General features: G+C 38.6%; 1 protein-coding gene across 1 annotated transcript in view; it reads right to left on the bottom strand.

Annotated features, from left to right (window-relative positions):
- SOS1 (SOS Ras/Rac guanine nucleotide exchange factor 1) overlaps positions 1-20598 on the bottom strand; it is a 38296-nt gene extending 17698 nt beyond the window's left edge. The window contains exons 1-8 of the mRNA XM_058800735.1: positions 20581-20598; positions 16786-16911; positions 14445-14576; positions 13736-13900; positions 12132-12341; positions 11550-11693; positions 9736-9846; positions 9528-9626 (exon numbers count right to left, since the gene is read on the bottom strand). Coding sequence (XP_058656718.1) covers positions 9528-9626; positions 9736-9846; positions 11550-11693; positions 12132-12341; positions 13736-13900; positions 14445-14576; positions 16786-16911; positions 20581-20598 — 1005 coding nt within the window. The remainder of the gene's footprint in view (positions 1-9527; positions 9627-9735; positions 9847-11549; positions 11694-12131; positions 12342-13735; positions 13901-14444; positions 14577-16785; positions 16912-20580) is intronic.
- Positions 20599-21234: the final 636 nt, after the last annotated feature.

Here is a 21234-nt window from a genome sequence, read left to right as displayed (position 1 = left end):
GTTTTCAGCCATAAGGATGACTACAAAGTTTATTCTAGGCAGCTTTGGTTCATGTAGTGTCATTTCTTGTGCTCTCAACCTAAGCAGCATTAGGTGGGAGAGTCTACTTGAGTAACAACCACTGAAACAGGTCTGAGAATGCACCACAGCAAGCATTACTCCCCAAAAGATCTTAGGGACATATCATCCAAGAAGGAACAGACCACCCTCTTCATATTCCTCTGCTCTCCAGATTTAGGGAGGCATCATCTCCCCTTTGCTTCAGTTTTGCAGATCTGGGTTCAGAGAGGATTTCAGACCAAGGAGGGAAGTCCACCACTGGCAGAAGTCTTGAAAGAAATCTTTGAAAAAGCTGTAACTACTTCTAAGACTTTGCATCTTTCCTGCACAAGGATTCAGAGAAGGCTCTTTGCCTTGTGTGCTGCCTTTTTACAAACTTCCATCAAAACAGTCTGGCTGGATTTCCTACAATTTCTGGGTTGCTACTCTTCAGCAGTGGAAGAGATTGTTTAAGCCAGGTCTCCTTGAAAATACGCCTTACTAGGTCCTACAATATTCTGTACATTCTCTTCAGAAACAAACTAATAAAGAGTAACATTCATTACTGCAAAGCATTCTGCTCTTATGTTGCTTTTTACAGCAACCTCTCTCCAGTTGCAAAAATATTGGTATTTATCCATGTCCCATAGCAAAACACATATTTACATATAGAGAAAGCAGTTAATACTTAGAAACTAAATAAAAATCCAGTGAGTGTAATTATGCTCGAGGTTTAACATTTAGAAAGTGCTGTGCAAAAATCTGTGCTGTATTCTGTGTAACACAAACACAAATGGCAAATCAAGCAATAATCTGAATCACTATGGAGACACTTCTCTGGACACAGGAATTTGGAAGTTTATATTCCAGCATGGTACTGTACAGTTACCAAAACCAGACTTAACCAGAACTCAGTGTAAATTACAGCAATGATTTCATCTTACATTGCCCCTGAACGGTTCAGAAAAGGTGGAAAGTGAAATGGCATAACTGGAAAGCATCCAGAAAGTTTCTCTGCAAATCTCACTCATTCTTCTATAGCTGTGCAGTGCCCCCTAATGAAGAAACCAGGGAGATGCTAAGTAAGTGGTGAGGGGGTTTTGTTTTGGGGTTGTTTGCTTTTGTTTGTTGTTTTTTACAGAAAGTGCACTATATACTACAAAAAATATTATAATATTATGTGAAGGAAGTGCAGACTTCTGATTATCAGTAGTATTATAGAGATTGTGGGTTTTAATAATCTTATGAGAAAATATTAGCTTATCATTCATGTGATTCACAATACTCCAGGCACAAGACACTGTTCATTCAAGGGAAAAAAAACTTGGAAAATAGACTGCTAGGGAAGTCTTTAACAAAAAGAAAGTAGTCTACATTCTAGACCACAATTTCTGAAGAGATACCAAGAAATGGAAGACAGGGTATTTTGTTCTACCTGTTGCATACCACAAGGATTACATATTTATAAATTCCAAAGAGATAGAAAAGAAATCCTTCTCATGCAATGCACAATTAGACTGTGGTAGTTAACCTCTTATCCTGTCAGAGAAGCATCTCTCTGGAAATACAGTGATAGAAAATACAGAGGAGAACCATAGGAGCAGGTGTCATGACAGATAGGAAATCTTGTACTTCAGGGTTTGCATCACAACCTAGACTTCTGCCTTCCCAGAAGATGAAGTCCAACCACTGAAATTTGTAAACTGCAAGTTCCCCAGTTCCTCTGGGAATCAAGACCACAGCTTCAATACACAGAAGACAGAGCTATTTTGTAATCAACAATAAAACCAACAGGGTTTCTTCTCTGAGCAAGGCAGGCAGGTCTGCTGGCACTTGGACATAAACCAATACTGGAAGGTGGCTCAACAGCACAAACACTTGAGAGCATCCTCTGACTTTCTGTAATTCCTAAAAAAACCAAAAAAAACTCAGCCCAAAGCAGCAGAGTACTGGGGACAAAAGAAAGTGTTCTCATATCTAGAAATTTTGAATTTTTAGAAAGCATCAGGAAATAATCTGGGACAGTAAATGGGGACAACTGCAGGGAACACTATGCACTTCTGGAAAATGCTAGCAGACTAAAAAGCAACTCCCACTTGAACCTTGAAGGAACTCCACATGCCATATTCCTGAACATATGTACACAGCTTCAATACACTGAAATTTGAAAAGTCATTTTGTTCTCATATAAACTCAGACAATCTTGAGCACAGTGCAGTAAAAATATTCATACAGTTATGTTTATTTAGGTCTACATTGCAGCAGGAGTGTTGGTTGCATTGACAGTGGAACAGAACTTAGTATCTTACTGAAGCAATGATAAAAACCTTTTCTCTACTCAAAGTTTAATTATGTCTTCTCAGTTTTTAATTTTTTTATGTAAAAAGTTACATAAAATAGCACATATCAAATATCAAACCTCAGACATCAGACAATTAGCTACAAAAAGCCTTCATGCATTCTCTTGGAAGTACATTTCAAAAGGCCCTCATCTTTCATTTCATGTTATGTTTAACTCATAATATAAAATATGATCAACTCATCAGGAAGCATACTGGACAAGTAAAGCATCAAAACAGAGGAAAACAAAAAGTATTTCAACTTTTAGTACAAGATTGCTTGTTCCTTCACCTCTTTACTATGTGACTTAAAAAAGATCCTAAATATATGTTGAAAATTCAAGTACATCAAATGTCATCTGAGGCCAAAAAAGGTAAAAACATTTGGGCTAAAGAAAGATATGAATTTAAGGAATTGTTACTTTGATTATCCAGTGTGAACATTCTCATTTGGGAAGGGGTGTGTGTGTATGTGTAAAATTAAAATAATTATGTTTCAGAATTGAATTACATTACTCTGAAGTGCCATTTTGAAAATCAGGATGGACACTGAGGAGAAGTCAGGAAGACCCATTGAGAACTGTTCACTACACAAGTCTGTCAGCTGATGTTTCACCAACTCAACTGTTCAAAAGGTTTCTTATGTGGCCAATTTGCCATTAGCATTCCCATAAAGGGGTACAGCCTGTCAGAAGATCATATTCCAAATCTGCTCCAAGGCTACAGCACCCTACTAAGTGTTTTACCTGGTGTCTCCTCAGCAGGAAGAGGTGCAATTTTGCTCTCAGTTTCTGCAAGTTTGCTCTCAGTTTCTGCAGCTGAGAAGGGATTCAAGTACGCAATCAATGTTAGGTTACACACTCAGCATCTCCTGCACCAAGGAAGGGATAGAAAAGCAAAGTCTTTTTTTCAAATGTCTTCTCTGAGGCTTTCACAAAACTACTTCCTAAACATTCAGAATTTTTATAGGCTACTAGCAGCCATTTATGCATTCCATTACTGGGAAAGGCTACTTTGCCTATAGGAGGGCTTGACTTCTCAAAGTACAGAAAACCCGTTTGCTCCGCATTTTTCAGAAATATGGAGTTTGGTTTTTTGGGTTTTTTTTTTGCATGTGCTGATGTCTCCTCCACAGCAGCATCATTACCTTTCTGCAACAAATGTACAAGTTCACACAGATCCTTCCAGAGAGTTCATGCTCTGAAACTCTCTTCTCTCTTACTGTCACTTTGGTTTGTCTCATCACTATTAGCAGACCTGCAGAACACATTAGAAATTCAAAACTCATAATTTAGTTTATAACATTTATTTAGATCAGTATTTGAAATCTCATTTACCTACGTGCTTCCACACTTTTAATTGAGGTCTTCCATTTTCTTCCCCCAAATTTTCCATCAAAGTAAAGATAATGCAATTTAAAAACATCTTCCCTTTCTGTTTTGTAATTCCAAAGTGGATTAAAATCCACTTTTTCTGCTTTAAAACAATTCAAGTCTAATCTTTGCCAGAAAATTTTGCAAGGCTGTAAGCAAAACTGGATGACACCTCTATGTTTGGACAGAAATGTATGAATTTTTGAACAGAAATGTATGAATATTTCGATGCTATGTAAGGTGAATGTACAATTTCAGAGATCATTCTGAGAAGCAAGGGTAAAATCCTGCTGATTTTAAGAGGAACCCTGGTGGTTAAGTAAAAAAAACCAGCAGGTGAAGTGAAATGAAACAGCAAATGACAAGAACAAACCATAAATGGTGTTTGTTGTTCCACTTGTGTTTGTTATTTCCTTCCTGTTTCCCTTGAATATCTTGAAGTATTGACAGAAAACATAAACCTCCACTGTTATAAGAGAAACAAAAAAAGCTGGCAGTGGGATTAAATCCATAGCTCCATATCCAGAAGTATTCCCAGTGAAGAGATACAAGCATATGGAAGTCTCAACCACTGCACTACCTCTCTCCAAAGATCTGCCTTTTGTACACAAGGTGGCAGGAGAAGAGGACAGGGAAATACAAGATGGTTTTTAAAAGATTATGCAACAATGCAAGTGTATCAGAGACTGTATCATGACTGCCATAGTCACAAAAACCAGGAGTTGAAAATCCCAGCTAAAATAAGCTTCTTAACATTCAGTCCTCGATGGATTTTGTCAAAACTTTTATTTAGCAGGGGAAAAAAAAGAACAAAATTTGTGCAGATTCGTGTAACACCCATCCATTTTCATGGGAGCTTGGCCTTGGGTGTTCAGCACAAGCTGCTGCCATGAAGTTGAAATGCTCTCCACCATCACTAACAGCAGCCACTGAAAAATGGGAACAAATCAGTTAATACAGCTCTTCTAGCTCCCACAGGACTATAGAGCATTTGCCATGCAGGCGGTTCTGGAAAATTGATTGGAAAACAGGACTTTGGAACACTACGGTTAAACACGCAAGTGAAGCTGTAAGTCTGGAGTTCAGGACATGCTTCATTTGACTTCCCAGAGAAGTCTAGCCCTGTGACATCCTACTCCTGCCTCAAGGGATCAAAGTACAGCCTTTGCTGTTACAGGGCCAGCAGGATTGACTGACACAGCTCCAGTGCCACTGAGGACTGGAAGGCAAAGGGTCACAAGGAACATTTTATGCTCACTTTTGTTATATTTTATCCAGGTTTTGCAGAAAAGCAATTTTAGAGAGATAATAGAAAAATATTCTCAGAGGTACCTCTTTAGAAAGGAGATTATTAGAAATTATTAGAAAATTTCCTGGAAAGAGACATTTGCTTCTCAAAATCCCAGATACACCTGTGTGTAAGGAAAAAACCCTAAGAAGCAAAACATGCAGCCCCATTACACCTCCACAACAGATGACACAAATCACTGACAATGAAGTGACACCCATGTGCACAGATTCAGCTGATACAAACACAGGAAACACATCAACGAGTGCCACAGCTAGAAAGAGAATTAAGGACCAATTAATTCAATTAACAATAACCAAATTTCTGGGAAAAGTGCACACACATCCACAAATGTGTGACAAAGTTTTATTTTTCCCTATCAGCTTCTCCCTTTTGGCTGATGAACACACAACTGACTTAAGGCATAAACTCACTAGCACTTAAAGGAGAAAAGAAATAGAAATACTGTCAATGAAACCCCACAAGCAAGAAGTAAATACAGAATCTCATTTTCTCATTTCACCTGGCTGTATCAGCTCTGGCTTCTACCACGTGACACAACTCCGGTACCTTTACAACATTCCAGCTGTAATACAAGTCTTCTTAGCTTAACAATATGAAGTTTCTTTAATTTTTTACCTACTGTCACATTCTAGGAAACCTCTTCTTAGACTTCAGTCCAAATTTTACATCATCCCAGCTTTTTCTAAGAAACACCTAAATACACCAGGTAGTCCTTATCACACACTAGCAACAGTTTGGTCAAGCTACACTTTCTTTAACACACAGACCTCCATCTGTTACAGAGACCCAGAACTACACATTATTTCCAGTGGATCTAATAAATCATCCACATCTGCAGCTACATACACAAAGATATGTCAAACTTGAATACTTCTGCTTTTTATTTATTTCAAATGGTGCTGTGCATACACGTTACTGTCCTTGGAAAGAAGCACTGAAGAAAAAAGTGATTTCAGAAAGTAAAATCTTGTGCTGATATTAAGTGAATAGATTCTAGAAATAATTCACAGCTAGTTCAAGTCCATGATTTACTGGTTTTAGCAGTAATTAAAGGATACTTTGCAAATTGACTAAAGCAACAGAACCTGATAATCACAGTGCTCATACTGAAGACAAGCAGCCCAGACAGTGTTGTGAGACAATGATCTATAATTGCAGATATTGTAAAACCATTGCAGACTGACAAAGTTCAACTAATTAAGACTGTGATTCTCCACCCTGGGCTGGGTTACACCACTTACAGATGGCATTGCAAACCGAATTCACTCAATTTGTTACAGTCTGGAACACGACACTGGTGAAACAAGGCTGAGAATCAAAGTGAAGTCAAAGCCCAAATTACTTTGGGATGTGCTGCCCAATAAAACACACAGCAAGAAACTCAGGACATCAAACTCAAGATACTCTAGTCCTAAACTAACACTGTACTACCTTGTGCCTTCTTCAGCAACATGTAACAAATACAACACCAACAGGTTGGGAAATGGAGAGGTTATCATCTTGAAAGACCTTGCCAAATCAGAATTATTATTTTTACCATTAGCATGGTGGAAGAGGAAGACAAAATGTTCAAGTGAGGAGTATTCCTACTTCAGCTGAATTGCCAGTCAGTAAAATCTGAAAAGTTAATTATCATCTAAGAACAAAGTTTGAGAAAAAATAAATATAATAGATGCTGCTGTGAAATGAAAGTATCCTGAGATTTTTAGTATATTATAGACAGAATTCCAATTAAAATAGAAATATAAAAAAAATTAGCATTAATTTAAAATATTAAAATATATTAGCAAAGAGATGATAGTTACCATTCCTTAGTCATGGGACTCAAGTCTGTGCTTGGCTTAAAAAAACCCCAACCACACAAAATCCCTACCAAGTTCTTCTGTTGCCCAAAATATATTGTTTTATATAAGCAAAGTTTATATATGCTTTGCAGCATTTCTACCTGGAAAAAGAAGAATTTTAAAGTAATCTATTCACTCAATGAAAGAGTATCATACATACATACATATGTGCAGCATTTGAAACAGTGCCCAATTCAAAGGTCTTGAAAATCTCATTTTTCAATTACTAAATATCATAATAATGATTCTATGCTCATTTATTATCTGAACATCTGCAGAAAAGTGCAGTTTCACACAAAGCTGCTATTTTATGTATTTCCTATATAAAAGTTTGAGGACTTTCAGGTTGGTTGAAGGAAAACACAGCTCTTAGTCCTATAGTAATTACCCAAAAATGTAACAGCAAGAATATTCAGCTAAAAATAGAACATGCATTTGTGCATTCCTGGTACCCTGTCCAACTTCAGGAAGGCTTCAGTTTCTAAATAGGATAACCTTCAGTGAATAGAAATTTACTTTTTTTGGTAGTCTGGGTAGTTAGAAGGTAACTGAAATGCATTTTAAATAGATAACTTCAAAATATGCAACATTATAGAACACATCTCAAAGATAAATGCTAACCTCTCTATCCTTAAGTATATCTATATTCAAGAGGAATCAAATGTTTTTCCACATGCTACTTTGCCAACATTTTGTCTCTTCATAACCAGAGGTCCATTATCATAGCATTTTTGACTTGATTATTCATAGACACACTTGCAATCACTAACTCAGGCCTCTCATCACACAAGAGAATTCAGTATCTTGTATCAGTGGAACTGTCAGGATGATATAATTGCACAAATATCCTTCTGTGGCAGATAAAAATCAAGCTGGAATCTGTTCAAAGATTCCAGATATAAGGAAGAAAATATTACTGCTAGCAAAGACTATTTGAGGTAGGGATTCATACTGAACTGCACACTGATGTACTCATTGACAGCTGAAGATGCTGCCACCTGAGATGACACCTCTCTCTTCATGTGCACCTACTATCCCTCCCTGTGTACATGATGTGTGGGCTGACAGACCACACTGACAGGTGTCCAACTAAAATGTGACATGAGCAACATGGTGGGAAGAAAACAAGCCGGGAGCTTGTTATCAGATACAGAATAAAATCCAGCACAACAACACCAGACTGACTCAGGCTACAGGAGTTCTGTGTGTTTCTGTGTGTAGAGCATGAACGTGAAAAGAAGAATTTTTCACACAGCAGAGGTGATGAGTTGCAAAAAGACTGATAAACTTTGGAGGAGAGGGGTCAGCTTAGACTCCAGCCTGCCCTAGAAAAGGCAAACACAGGCTGCTCCCTATTCCATAGGCACACATGTTCTCCTTTCCCCCCCTAAAGTTGCCAGTGGCAAGAAGCAAGGCAGTTGCCTGGGTGTCACACAGCACTAATCCTTCATGCTTTGTCCATTAGGTAATACAGTGCCATGTTCACATGCAAGTATGCAAAGCCCTCAGTACTGCATTTTGACACTGTGAGATAACAGCATGAGCAGAGACACCTTATGTCTGTCTTTATTGTACAAAACACAAACAAGCTGTGTCAAACCTCACTTCCAATGGACTGCCACGAAAGGAAATGCTTCATATTTTAAAGATGTCTGAAGTCAGACCAAACCCATGAATGAGACAAACAGATCAGGCACACATCCCAAAATTTTTCAAAAAGCACGTTATACAAGACATGCTATGTGACAAAGATGTACATGTAGATCTAAATCACTAAAACTGAAGTTACAACTGTAGACACTTATGCCCAAAGATCAACTACTGGCTTATCCAAAGACAACCAACCAATTCAAGAAAACACAACACATTTCTTAAAAATTGTTTTAGTTTTTTGTTTGCTAGTTTTTTGGTTCACTTCTGATCCAAATTTTCATAAATACTTCTTTGGAACACTGTATATCTTGTGAATTTCTATTAAGCCCAAAAGAAGCTCCTATGGGAACATTTTCCTCAAAATGCTTTACAGTCCTTAAGGATCATTATGCAATACTGATAAGTGACCCAGAGTAACATTCTGCAGCTATTATATGTGTATGTTATTGTAACCCTATCAATGCAAGGTCTAATTACAAAGAGCCCAAGTATAAATATTAACCAAGCCTTCCCTTTGAAGGAAAGACATCACCTTTACAATCCTGTGGGAAGTGCACTCTGCAAGAACACTGAAGCTTTTATTAAAATAAAATGAAGTCTGAAGGGGAATCTTGCTGTGATTTCAAATTTACAAAGTAACAGCTTGACATTTTCTGTTATACAGCCATGTGCCATCACCTCCTAGCACTGTTGAAACAGTCATTCCAAGAATATGAGTGTGTAGATCTCTACTACTTTCTAGACTGATAGATAATTTAGCAGAAATAATTATCAGCTGATATTCACTTAATTATAGCATCTACCTGCAGAGCACACAGCCTGCTTTTCTCCCAACACAGCAGTTTAATTATCCACATTCTAGTAAAAGATTTTACACCTGTGTATCCAAAGCTCTCACTTAACACTGAGAACCATGAAAAAAAAAACCCAAATCCCCAAACACATCAGATTTACACAATATTCTTACTTTTAGCAGTTCAAAATAATGAAGACAGTGGTAAACAGGAGCGAGGAGGAGCCGGGGTAGAACATACTGAACAGCTTCTTTAAAGCCTTCACCTATTGACTAGAAACAAAATAAGTTTCAGTCTTAAAGCAATACATGTACTGAAGCAGTATGACAATGTAATTAACACAGTAATATCAACAACGTGTCTTATTTAAAGGCAAGTTACCTGTAAATAAAATGCTGCTCCTGGCTTTGATAATTGACTTAGAAAATGATCATGAAACCCGGGTCGTAAAATATCTTGTGCATATGATTCATATGGATCAAATGCTAGCTCCTAAAAAGAGACAGAATAATTTTACAATCACAGAATCCCAGAATGGCTTGGGTTGGAAGGGACCTTAAAGCTCTTCTAGTTCCAACCCCGTCTGCCAGGGACAGGCATGCCATCAGTTTACAAAACTGGTTTAACAGATAAGCTTCCATATTTCTTATAGACAATACATATCCTATATAGGAGAGACTTTTCTACATACTTTTCCCAAAACATCTATAGAGAAGAATCCATACCTTTACGTGCACAGACTCATGGATTAAATCAGCCTAAAAGAGATTTCTGGAAGTCAACTGGTCCAATTCTTTGTTTAAAGCAGTGCCAACCTCAGAGCCAAAGACAGATCCATCATTCAAGCTGGCTGACAATGCTCAGGGTCTCTCATCCTGCTGAGTTCTAACTCTAAGAACAGAGGCATCAAAACCTCTCTGGACAGCCTATCCCAATGTTCAATTATTCTCACTGCAAATTTCCCCCTCTCCTCCCAGTATCTAATCAGGATTAATCTTCTTGCCATTTTCATGTTGTCTCACTCATCTCACAGTTCACAACTGAGAAGAATCTGCTTTGGCCATCCTCACACCTTCCCTTCAGGTAACTAAAGACAGCAGTAAGGTCTCCTGCTTCATCCTTCTCAAGAATCAACAACCCCAGCAGTCTCAACCCTTTCTGTATCATGGGCCCCAACTCCTTAATCATCCTGCAACCTTCACTACAAGCCTATCTTGCCCATCCTGTACCAGAAAGGCCAAAACCAGACACAGCACACCAGATTTGGTCTCAAGTTCTACACAGAACTGCCAGTGACACATTCCCTGATACAACCCAGGAGCTAGTTAGCCTTCACATCCAATCTCCAAGGATCTCCCAGCCCTGGCAAGCAGTGCTGCTCCTCAGCTGAGACACTGCATGGGGTTCTTTGTTCTCAGGTGCAGAATTTCATGTTTGCCTTTACTCAACTCTAAGAGGCTCCCAGAGGTCCATTTCTCAGCAGCCTGTCAGGTCCCACAAGCAGCAGCTCTGTCCCCCTGTGTGTCTCCCCACAATTTGGCAGCACCTACCAACTAGATAAGGCTTACCTCCTTCTACAACACCAATACAGACATTAAACGGTATCAAACCCTGAGGAATGCTGGTGACCTTTGTGCTGCTGATAACAATCCTTTAAAAGCCCGAGAGCTCAGCCAACTGCCCATGCTCTACAGTCCAGGCTGCAGCTCCCCCATGCTATGACAGACTGTGCTGAAGGCCCTGCTTGGTTCAGGTAAGAGATAATAACTGCCCTTCCCTTTGTCCATGGACACAGCCATCACTCTGAAAGCAGTCAGCTGGACAGCCACAGTTTGTCCTTCAGAAATCTGTGCTGGATTCTGCCAACCACCTTCTAGTCCTTCACATGGCTGGATGTGAAGTCCAGGAAGATGTGCTCATCTTCTCAGGCACTGAGAAGAGGCTGACCAGCTTCTAGTTTTACAGGAACCTCCTCATCATCAATGTTGAGTTTTTTTCACCTCCACTCTCAAAACTGAGATTTAGAGACTAAAAAGATAAGAGCACTTTAAAAAATGGACAGTCCCTTCATCACAGTGGGGTTGTAAGAAGAGATCTGAAACCAAAGAAAGCCAGATGGAACGGAGATCTAATTACAAGTATTAAAATATGAATAGCAAAAAACCCCACCAAAACACACAACACCATTCTCTTACCTCTGCCATATCTTCAAAACAGCTGCCTACTAGTGGGTGAGGACTACCTTCATCTGTCATTTCAACAGTGTCCTCTATATGACCCAGTAACTTCACACTAAGTTCATGGATGTCTGATATACGACTAAATATATTTTCCACATCCTGCAACAAAACAAGACAAAAGTCAAACGTGCAAAGCTACTCTGTTCTGATGTGAAAGTCAAGAACTTCCTTAAATAGAACAAGATTTTACAGTAATTTTACAATACAGAGATTTATGTAAGATCATAAAATGTATTTTTAAAATAATGAATATATAAAAATATATCAAATGTACATTATTGAAACATGACAAAGAGCAGTGACAGATATCAAAATTACAGGCCTGTAAGTGAACATAAGTACATGGGAAGGTTTCTTCCACAGTCCTACAAAACCTGCAAGTGCTCTTTTACTATTTCCATATCAGAACTCAAGAAAAGTGCTTTTTCTACTGCTGATACATTAAGCTCAACAACAGTTAAGTTTGAGAAGTATCCACCTATATTTATAGATATGATAGTAGGTGCCTTTTGTGTCTGTGGTTTGTACAATACTTACATGAGATGAAAACAGTTTGGAGTTGGAGGCATATGGCTCTCTAAAAACTCGGATAATGAGATTCAGTTCCCTTATATACTGTCGAACTTCTGCCATAAATGACTTCACTAGGTCATAATAGGTTTGTTCCCCTGAGGTGGAGGGTTCTTCATCAGATAATGTTAGTGCACTTAAATCTTCTACATCTTGATGGAACATATCCATTAATACCTAGCCCACAAAGAGAGGGAAATCCACAAAATGAGAACCTTCTCAAGATTGACTAGTTAAGTTGCCAATAAAGACAGCCTATTATTCCCATGAAATCAGACTGATAAGCAATAAGATTGATGTATTATCACTCTGCAATCAGGTGAGCATTACAAAACCAACATCCATTGCTATGAATTTGCAAGTCATTATTTGCAGTGGCAATTTCTGAAGACTCCCAGTCACTTAGACCAATCCAGGCATCTCTCCAAGAACATGGTCCTAAAATCAATTGCAATTTTAAAAGGTGAAGTACACAAAACCAATTAGCATTTAGCTGTGTTCTATTGCTCTGAATCAGCAGTACACAATCTAAGTTTCTGAAGATACTGTCTGAAGTTAAAAGTTGTTTGTATTTTGGCTTTTCAGCTTTAGCTTCACCAGGAACTCACACATGATCATGCTCAGAACCCTGTGATCTACCTGCAGTGAACACTGGCCCAGTTTCTGTCCTTAACTGCTGAGCTCTCTCGTTAAAATGAACCCTTGAGGAAGGGCAGAGCTTCAGAAAGCAGTACTGTTGCAGAACTACACTCATAGCAGGAACTCTAAACACTGTGACTACCAAACGTCCCAATTCATACCCACGCAAGATTTACCAAGCAATCAGTAACTTAAAGTTCTCAAGAAAAGTGGATCACTGAACACTTCCTCCAAATGTGGGGTGTGAGCCAGGAGTCATTACAATGACTCTCTGCAAGCAGAAAAATGCAGGACATTTTGCATGAAGCCCTGCTCTGAAGCTCTAAGAACAGAAGGTGATTCATGTTTCAGAGTCAGTGACTGTACACAGAACTTGGGTTAAAATGAGAATCCTAACTAATTCTGGGGAAGGGGACATTACAGGATCACCACTGTAGGAAATCACACGGAATAATCCAAGTATTCAAGGAGACCCCACCATTTCTAACTTTCCTTCACAGATACAGTTCTAGCACACTGCTAGGAGATTCCAGGCTGTATTCACCAGGCCCATGTCTCACTACTAAGGAAAATTGGGCTGAGATGGTAAGGAGATGGTGGTTTTGTTTGACCCACTGAAACACCACTTTTTACATGCAATGCAGTCTAAAATTAGTGCTGCTTCACTGTAATTTTTAAAGTATTCACACGTTGCTGACATTAGGCAGGTACAATCAAGAGAAAGAGAGATTTAACATGCACAAGCAGGAGCTTTATAAGCTCAATTAGCTTTCTGGTAGTTTTGTTCCATTACTGGAACCATATTTTATGACACTAATTTCTTCTTAGAAGATAGAATATTCTATGTACTCACTAAGAAAAAGACATTGTCTTCTCAAAATTACCTATAGATTTAGTTGTTTGTTAAGTTGACAAACCAGAGTTGTGCTTACCTTATCAGCACACATTGCTACTTTAATATCTTGTTTTGTAATCTCATAATGTCTTATATTCCGCACATAATTCCCAACCAGCTTTAAGATGTCTGCAGAAATATATTCTAATACTGCTACTATGTAAACAGACACTTGGTGGTCAATTTTGTAGCCTAGAACTTCCTGAAAAGGAAAAAACAAAAAAGCATTCCACTGTTACTCCACTGATGAAACAGACACTGTAGATTACAACTCAAACCAGTCAGTAAGCTTAAAACCCTGCTCAATAAAGATTCCCACATACCCACAGCCTATTTTAGAAACTCAGGAGTGTGTAGGCCTAGAGAAGAAACAGAAGTGACATTGGAGATGCTGTTCTATTAAATGTGGAAGTGCCAAGAGCCAACTAACTGTTCCAAAAACCTCACTTAAACATTTAGGGCTATTTCCATAAGTTTCTTGTGTGTTTTCTTAGTCATGGAAAATGAAATACAAAAAAATCAAACTTATATAATGGGTTCTTGGCCTTGTTTGTCCAAGAGAAAATTGAGTGATTTTTAACTCAGAAATAAATATATTCCATTAACTGGAACACTTAGAACTACACAACAAACACAAATATTCTTAAGTCTTTTAGTTCACAGTTCAGGCAGCACACAGACATTATATAAAACAAAGAGGTTGACCTCTAACTGTGTTCTGAATTCAAGATTCCATCACTGCTTACCTTTAACAAGGGATGGATTTTCTCTACCGGAAGAGATAACGGATTCCTTCGTTTCCTCTTCTCAATAGCAGACTGGGCATCAGCTATTGCCCACTTGTCAATAGGATGGGGGAAACTCTTTTGGACACGATCCTTAAGACAAGAAAACATGACCAAGGAGTAAATGCACCATCTGAATGATCTCAGCAATGTAACTGTGTTATCAAACTGCTTGCTATTACTTAACAAAGAAATGGTTGCTACTATTTGTATTTCAACTATAAAAGCTCATACAAAATGTGTAAATGTTATCATTTTGGTACATGCTGCTCACCATGTGCATAAGGCTGTTTCGGGGGATCGTTATCAGAGAATTATCTACTACTCAAAATTTAAGAATTAAGCTGCAACTGAAGGCACAGTTTGCTCCCCTTGTGCCTATGCCTGGTAACTCGGTATTTGAATATATGACTACATACCTGACACTTTATTCCCTGCACAGGTTAATCACTGAATGAAATGATAACAGGCTTTTTGTTTTGCCTTTACTGATCAGCACATGGTCCAGTCTGAACACATGCAAACTGCCCTGATGATGACAATGAACATAAGAGAAGAAAATGTCCACATGTTCTAAACCAGTTTCATGCTACAGGTGGGCCAGACATGGCCCAGTTTATTTACTCCTTGCAGCAGTGCCTCAGGACATCTGCACACTCCCATGCATTGAACAACTCTCCTGCTGGAACTCACACACAGGTCTCTGGAGGTTTGAAAGCATCACCATTCTTTTTGGTAGCCCTAGTACCCACAGACACCAGAAATTTATTTTCTCACATAACTTTACATTTTGTTTTTTCAGACCACAGTTCCCACTGACTGTTTCAGTTGCAAGTTCTCACTTACGTAAATATGGCTCCTGTTTGAGTAACCATGAAATGAGGAAGACGAAGTTAATGACCACTTACAGAGAGCTGGCACAGGAAAAAGTACACAAACAAAAACTTTCTAACAAAAAAAAAAAAAAAAAAAAAAAAAAAAAAAAAAAAAAGTGACACAATACTATTCTCTAAAGGTAATACCCAACTTTTCAAAGTGCAGGCTTTTTTTTTTTCCTTCACAACACTTTGGCAGAAGGAAAGCAGAGGTCCTACCAAAAAAAAGTCTGATGCACTATCTAATACCAATTCACACTCCTAGTCTGTTGACTGAACAATGAAGGTGTTCCAGGGGAAAAAGAAATGTGTTTGACCATATAATTAAAAACAGCATCACTGTGCATGAACAGCAATGGTGGTTGCTTGATTGTCTCTACTTTTCACATTTCTCCTTCCTTCACAGCCATAAGACTCATAATACAACACTTTGTGCTGAGGTTTTTGTCACTGTTGTTTAAAACAGCATTAAACAACCTTCCCCAAAGCTCTTGTCTCTTGAGCTGCCAGACCAGAATGATGTTGCAAAACAGGTCAGCCATTAAAGAGGACACTGGAACACCACTGGAGGTGTCAGTGTTCAAAAGGGAAGAGGAAGAATGAAATTCATCAATCTTGAGCTCTAAGCCACATTTTTAAGGGTTTTTTGTGAGTGAGGTTTTATTTGCCATTAGTCCACTTTGTTCAGAACGTGAGGAAGTCACTTGGCACAGGCCCTGGCACCAAGCACTGGAAACCAACAGGCACAGAGACTCTGCAGACTGGCACCAAAATCTTTAAGTCATGGTTAAGCACCAAGTGCTACCAAGGTATTCATGGTCCTACAAATTTAAGTGATACAGCTTCACTAATTTGTTCCTCAGATGGAAAAACTTCAGCTCAGTCTCTCTTCTTAAACATCAATCTGCTCTGCTCAGCAGCAGAGGCTGCAGATCTTTGAAGAGGCAGTGGTAAGAGATGAGGTCTCTGTACAAAGGAAAGAAGTGTTCCTAAACTCTTTCTGAAAAAGTGACTGAACTGTTTTTGTTTTAATTTCTGGGACAGCAGGGGATACATCAGCCTAAATTACCATGCTGAGAAAGCAGCACAGGGCCCCAGACTAAGCAGCTGCAGTTTGCATACAATATCAGTGGGAAAAAAATGGCTTTTTGAAAGGAACCAGTCAGCTTTTTACACAAAACTTACACTTACCATCTACTGAAAAGTAATACAGCACACAGACAGTTTTTCTGTGTATTGAACAATAAATTAAACTGATATGAAAATGAGCTATTAGGGAACTCAGCAAGCTTTATGCAGAAGGCTGTGCTACATAAAGATACATAATTATTGGTTTCCTTTTTGCATTGTGAAATGGTTAATATAGTAGCTTTCATGCAATAGTTCAAATTATTCGCAATAACATTTGTAATAAGTGTTCTCTATACCTCTACATCCAGAAAACTTCTTGGTTGAGCTTGACACAACATATTTAACAACTGAAGAATTAACTCCTCCACATACTGCAATGCATCTTCAGTAGAGGAAAGCTTAGGATGGACTTGCACCTGAACCTAAAGGAAAGAAGAATTCAAGATTTGAGTTTTGTTCTTCCCCAAACCACATGCTTTACTTGCAGAAAAAAAAAAGATGACAAAACCCAAGCCAAACAGCCCAGAAAAACAATAATGTAGCTCTGTTAAGGTCCAACAGACAAACCTGAGTGAAACCCTCACACCTGACAGAGATATAAATCTCAAATGCTTTACATACTCAAATCACTATAAATTGCATTTAATGTCAAGAAAATGGTTAATTAATAACTGTGCTTAACAGTGCAATTAGAAAAACTTTTAAAGCCTTTGCATATACTTATCTCTCTCCACTAGCTCTTTAACCACTGTTTTTGCAAGAAGTTTCAGCACTGGGGGTTTTCTCCCTTTGACACAAACCATAACAACAAAATACAGAACATCTTTCACAGAGCACACTACAGAAACAATGATTTCAATAGCATTTATTATTTCAAATTATTGAATACATTCTCAGTAAGCACTCATAAGATTCACTCAGAAGTTTGTTTCCATAGTGTTTTTTAAAATATGTCAGACTCTACAGTTAAGAGAAAACCACTTCAAAAAGGTCACAGTGTTGTCCTGGCATTAAGTGGCAGCTGAAAGATTTTGAAAACTTGGTCCCAATATGTTTACCTGTCTGTCCAATTTCTTACTGGTGCAAATTCAAAAAGGAACAATCCCCCTTCCTCGTTCAATTTTTTTTCCAGACAGTCATGTAACTTCTGAAACCTGAGGTATACTTTTCCTTTGCACTTCTGTAGTTCACAAATCAGCACAGTTTTAACCCAAAATTTCAGGTACACAAAGCTCAGTGCTTCAGAGCCTAAACAGACACTTTAATCTCAGTTCTACACCGATGGCAAATATTATGCCAGAGCAAGCTGACTGCTGACTTTCGCAATGCATCTGTCAAGCCCCAATTTCATCATTTTACTGTTCCCCTGCACTCAACTCAAAATGCCTTCAGTTCTCTCAATCACTAACATGAGAGCCTAACAACTCTGAAGCAAAACCCAACAATCTGCCTCATCCAAATGTTAAATCCATGTCCATATTCAAATAATGCTGCCATAATTACTTAATTTCACACCTGAGTCTTAATTCCTGTTTGCAGTTATAGCAAGAACTAAATGTTATGAAGTTCAAACACACAACAGCCTCAAACAGAAATCCACCTGCCTGCTGAGGCACTCATTAGTCTGAAAGCTTCATGTCTGGGCACGGTCCTGGTGCTCACTTAACTGCTGCTGGGATTCAAATGCGCTGGATCACGCGTTTGGCTTCTTGCAGACTGCACACCCTTATTCAGCAGGTCTTAAAAAACACCTCCAGAAGTCACTGCTTTTTAAACTTAAAAGCAGTCTGGCAAAAATAGAACAGAAGAACTTCTCTCCATTTGACTAGCTAACACAACTATTTTGATTATGCCAACAGTTTCACTTTTCCTAAGAACCTCACTATGCACAGCTAGAGTGTGTTTGTGGAGCTACACGAATAACAGCATGCCAGTCCCAAACATCATTTACAATTCAAACACTGACATCTGAAATACTGTACCAGCTTGGAACACCTTAACACCAGAAATTACAGGCTTGCCAAAGTGTTCTCTTAAAGAGCAGAGCTGTCTGGAAGATGCTGCCTTTAGTGTGTGCTTTTTTTAAAGCAGAACTGAAGATATTTGTATTACAGTGTCCCTATATTATACTCCAGCACTCTGTATTTCAAGAAGTGTTAAATTACCAAGTCAATTCAACAAAAATACTCTATAAATACAGAGCATGATGAACTGGAGTGATGAAGAGATTTTCTCCTTTACTTAGAAAACAGACCAGACTTTAATCACCTCATTACAACTCCTTTGGTCTGTAACACACAGCCTACAAGAATAAGAACAAACAAACAAAAATACCACATCAGGCCATAACCTGAAACATTATCCACAGTCAGCCAAAACAGAGTCAACAATGACAACCTACTCCGAGTTCAGGAGATGAAAGTTTCATTTTCCCTAAGCATTTCTGTCTGGGGACAGTGACAACCTCCTTCCCAAAGGCCACTGCCCAGCTCCACTTTAACAGAACATCCACCTTGGCAGAAGAAAACATCATGAGTTGCCAGTGGCTTGCCAACACAGCTTATCTATATTAAGTAGATGGTAAATAACCTTCATTGCTACGTGACAGTATCAGTTAGGGTTCAAAGTCATGCAAGTGAACAAAAGAAAACAACCAGACTAACAAGGAAAAGTACAGCATGGTTTGGTGCACAGTTATCACAGAAATGTGTCATTTCAGTATCTGCACTACTGTAGTACCCAAAGGCTCAGACTGAGTGACAGAGTGTTATTTGAGGGTACTCAGTGCAAGTCCCAAGTCCATTATCTAAGACATGATGCAAGACTGGGTAAGATGCAAGATTTAGTAAAAGACAAGAAATGGGAACATCTGTTAGCATAAACCATCACATGATTAGTTTCAAAAAAAGAGAAGATCGAATTACCAGGGGCTTTCCATCTTTCTCATAAAGTCATCTCAGATTTTAAATTAAAAAACCTGGGCCACCCTGCCTTATCACCCTTGAAAAGGGGGAGTATGGCTAGAATCCCACCAGATCCTTCAATCCCACTTAGGAAAACACATGATAAAAACAGACTAACAGCTTCTGAAGTGTTGTGATGTTTAGATCAGATTCTTATCTAAACATTTAACCTCTCCCTTAAATAATGACAGAACCATTCCCTTCCCTCCTTATGATAGGGGAAATTACTAAAAAAGCAGTTTCAAAACTTTTAAAAAAAGCTTCAAATCTTCAAAATACCCCATAAATTTCAAAGGGCAAATACAACCTACATCAGCTCCAAATCCCTGCCACCATGGCTGCTTTCACTCAACTCATGTATTCATGTTTTTGAATATCCAATCTTCTCAATCTTTCCTAATTCTCCAAAGAGAAATGGCCAGAGTTTTCTTTATTTAAAGATAAGCAGAGCCAGCATTTCTTGAACAGCCTTTCAGGATCTGCTTAAGAGCATCAGCAGAGACAAACAGTGCCTGCTTTAAAAAAAATAAATTATAACACTTAAAGAAAATTCTACAATATGAACACGTGGCTTTTTTCCCCTTGCCTTTTTTGTCCTCTTCCCTTAAAATCCACAAAAGCAAAGGACTTCTACAAGGAACAGCAAGATCTTAAAAATTAGGCAGCCATAAATCTAAACTGGCAGAAAAAGTCAATGAAATCAACAAAGAAGGAAGTGATTAATGTATAGTACAACTATAGCTGATCTTTACTTAATAACCCATGGCAGCTTATTTTACATAAAGTCCTCTCAAACCATTTTTTTTCAAACTCTCCATAATAAATTAGAATATAAACGTTCCCACAAGCCTCACGGGGAGCAGTAGGGACTTTAACCCAAACCCTGAGAAAGGTTTCATTTCAAAGACTGCAGCTCTAACAGCTTCAGGTCAGACAGAGGCTTGGTCTCCCAACAGGTCCAAGACAGTAACTCCTAGGCTGGTCACAAGATGACCCAAACCCCAGCCCAGAGTGACACTCAACAGCTTGTTCTGCACTAGAAAGAGGTGTTTGATAATAGATAAGGAAGCAAGACACAGTGAATTTAACAATCTGAGTGATACATCCTCAGGAACAGCTTTCAGTTACCTCTTCCTCAGTGGCCATGAGTAAAAGCCTAACAGGTGGCTTGTAGCTGAAAAATTTCAAATCAGGATGAAAAATCCTGGCTCAAGACTTCTTAAAGCAACTTCACATTACATAAACATCAGGTTTATGCTCCCAAATCATCACTAACAATCAACACAATCAGGTTCACAGGTGTTCTGCTAAGTACAAAACACACCAGGCAAATCCTGCAGCTTCCAGAAACAATATCAGACCTGAGCCCATCAGGAGCAGCAGAAGCTCCATCAGCAGCTTCAGAAAACAGCATAACAAAAGGAAACAATTCTAAATGAAATAATTCTAAAGCCACTTAACAAACTGAAATAAAAATGAAGCATTAACTGCAGGTTACAGATAATTTTTTCTAACTGGGCAAGACTACTCCTGTACTGCAAGAAGCCACATTATAAGCAAAAAACAACTCCTGCTAAAGAACAACTGCACTCCACTGCTGAGCATGGGCTGTGCTGCCAGTCTGCCCTGCTGGCAGCTGAAGGGCTTGTAAAAAAGGCTCTAAAGGGAAAAAGCATTGTATTTACCACATCATACTGATCATGGAAGGAGTTCTGTAATGAGACAACATGCCAAACCACCCTCCTAAGCATTACCACAGAAGATAACACTTTACTAACTGCA

The sequence above is a fragment of the Ammospiza caudacuta genome, chromosome 3, assembly GCF_027887145.1.
Source record: "Ammospiza caudacuta isolate bAmmCau1 chromosome 3, bAmmCau1.pri, whole genome shotgun sequence".
In the NCBI taxonomy this organism is placed as follows: domain Eukaryota; kingdom Metazoa; phylum Chordata; class Aves; order Passeriformes; family Passerellidae; genus Ammospiza; species Ammospiza caudacuta.
The sequence above is the reverse complement of the archived record's forward strand: the minus strand, read 5'-3'. Positions and strand labels throughout refer to the sequence as shown.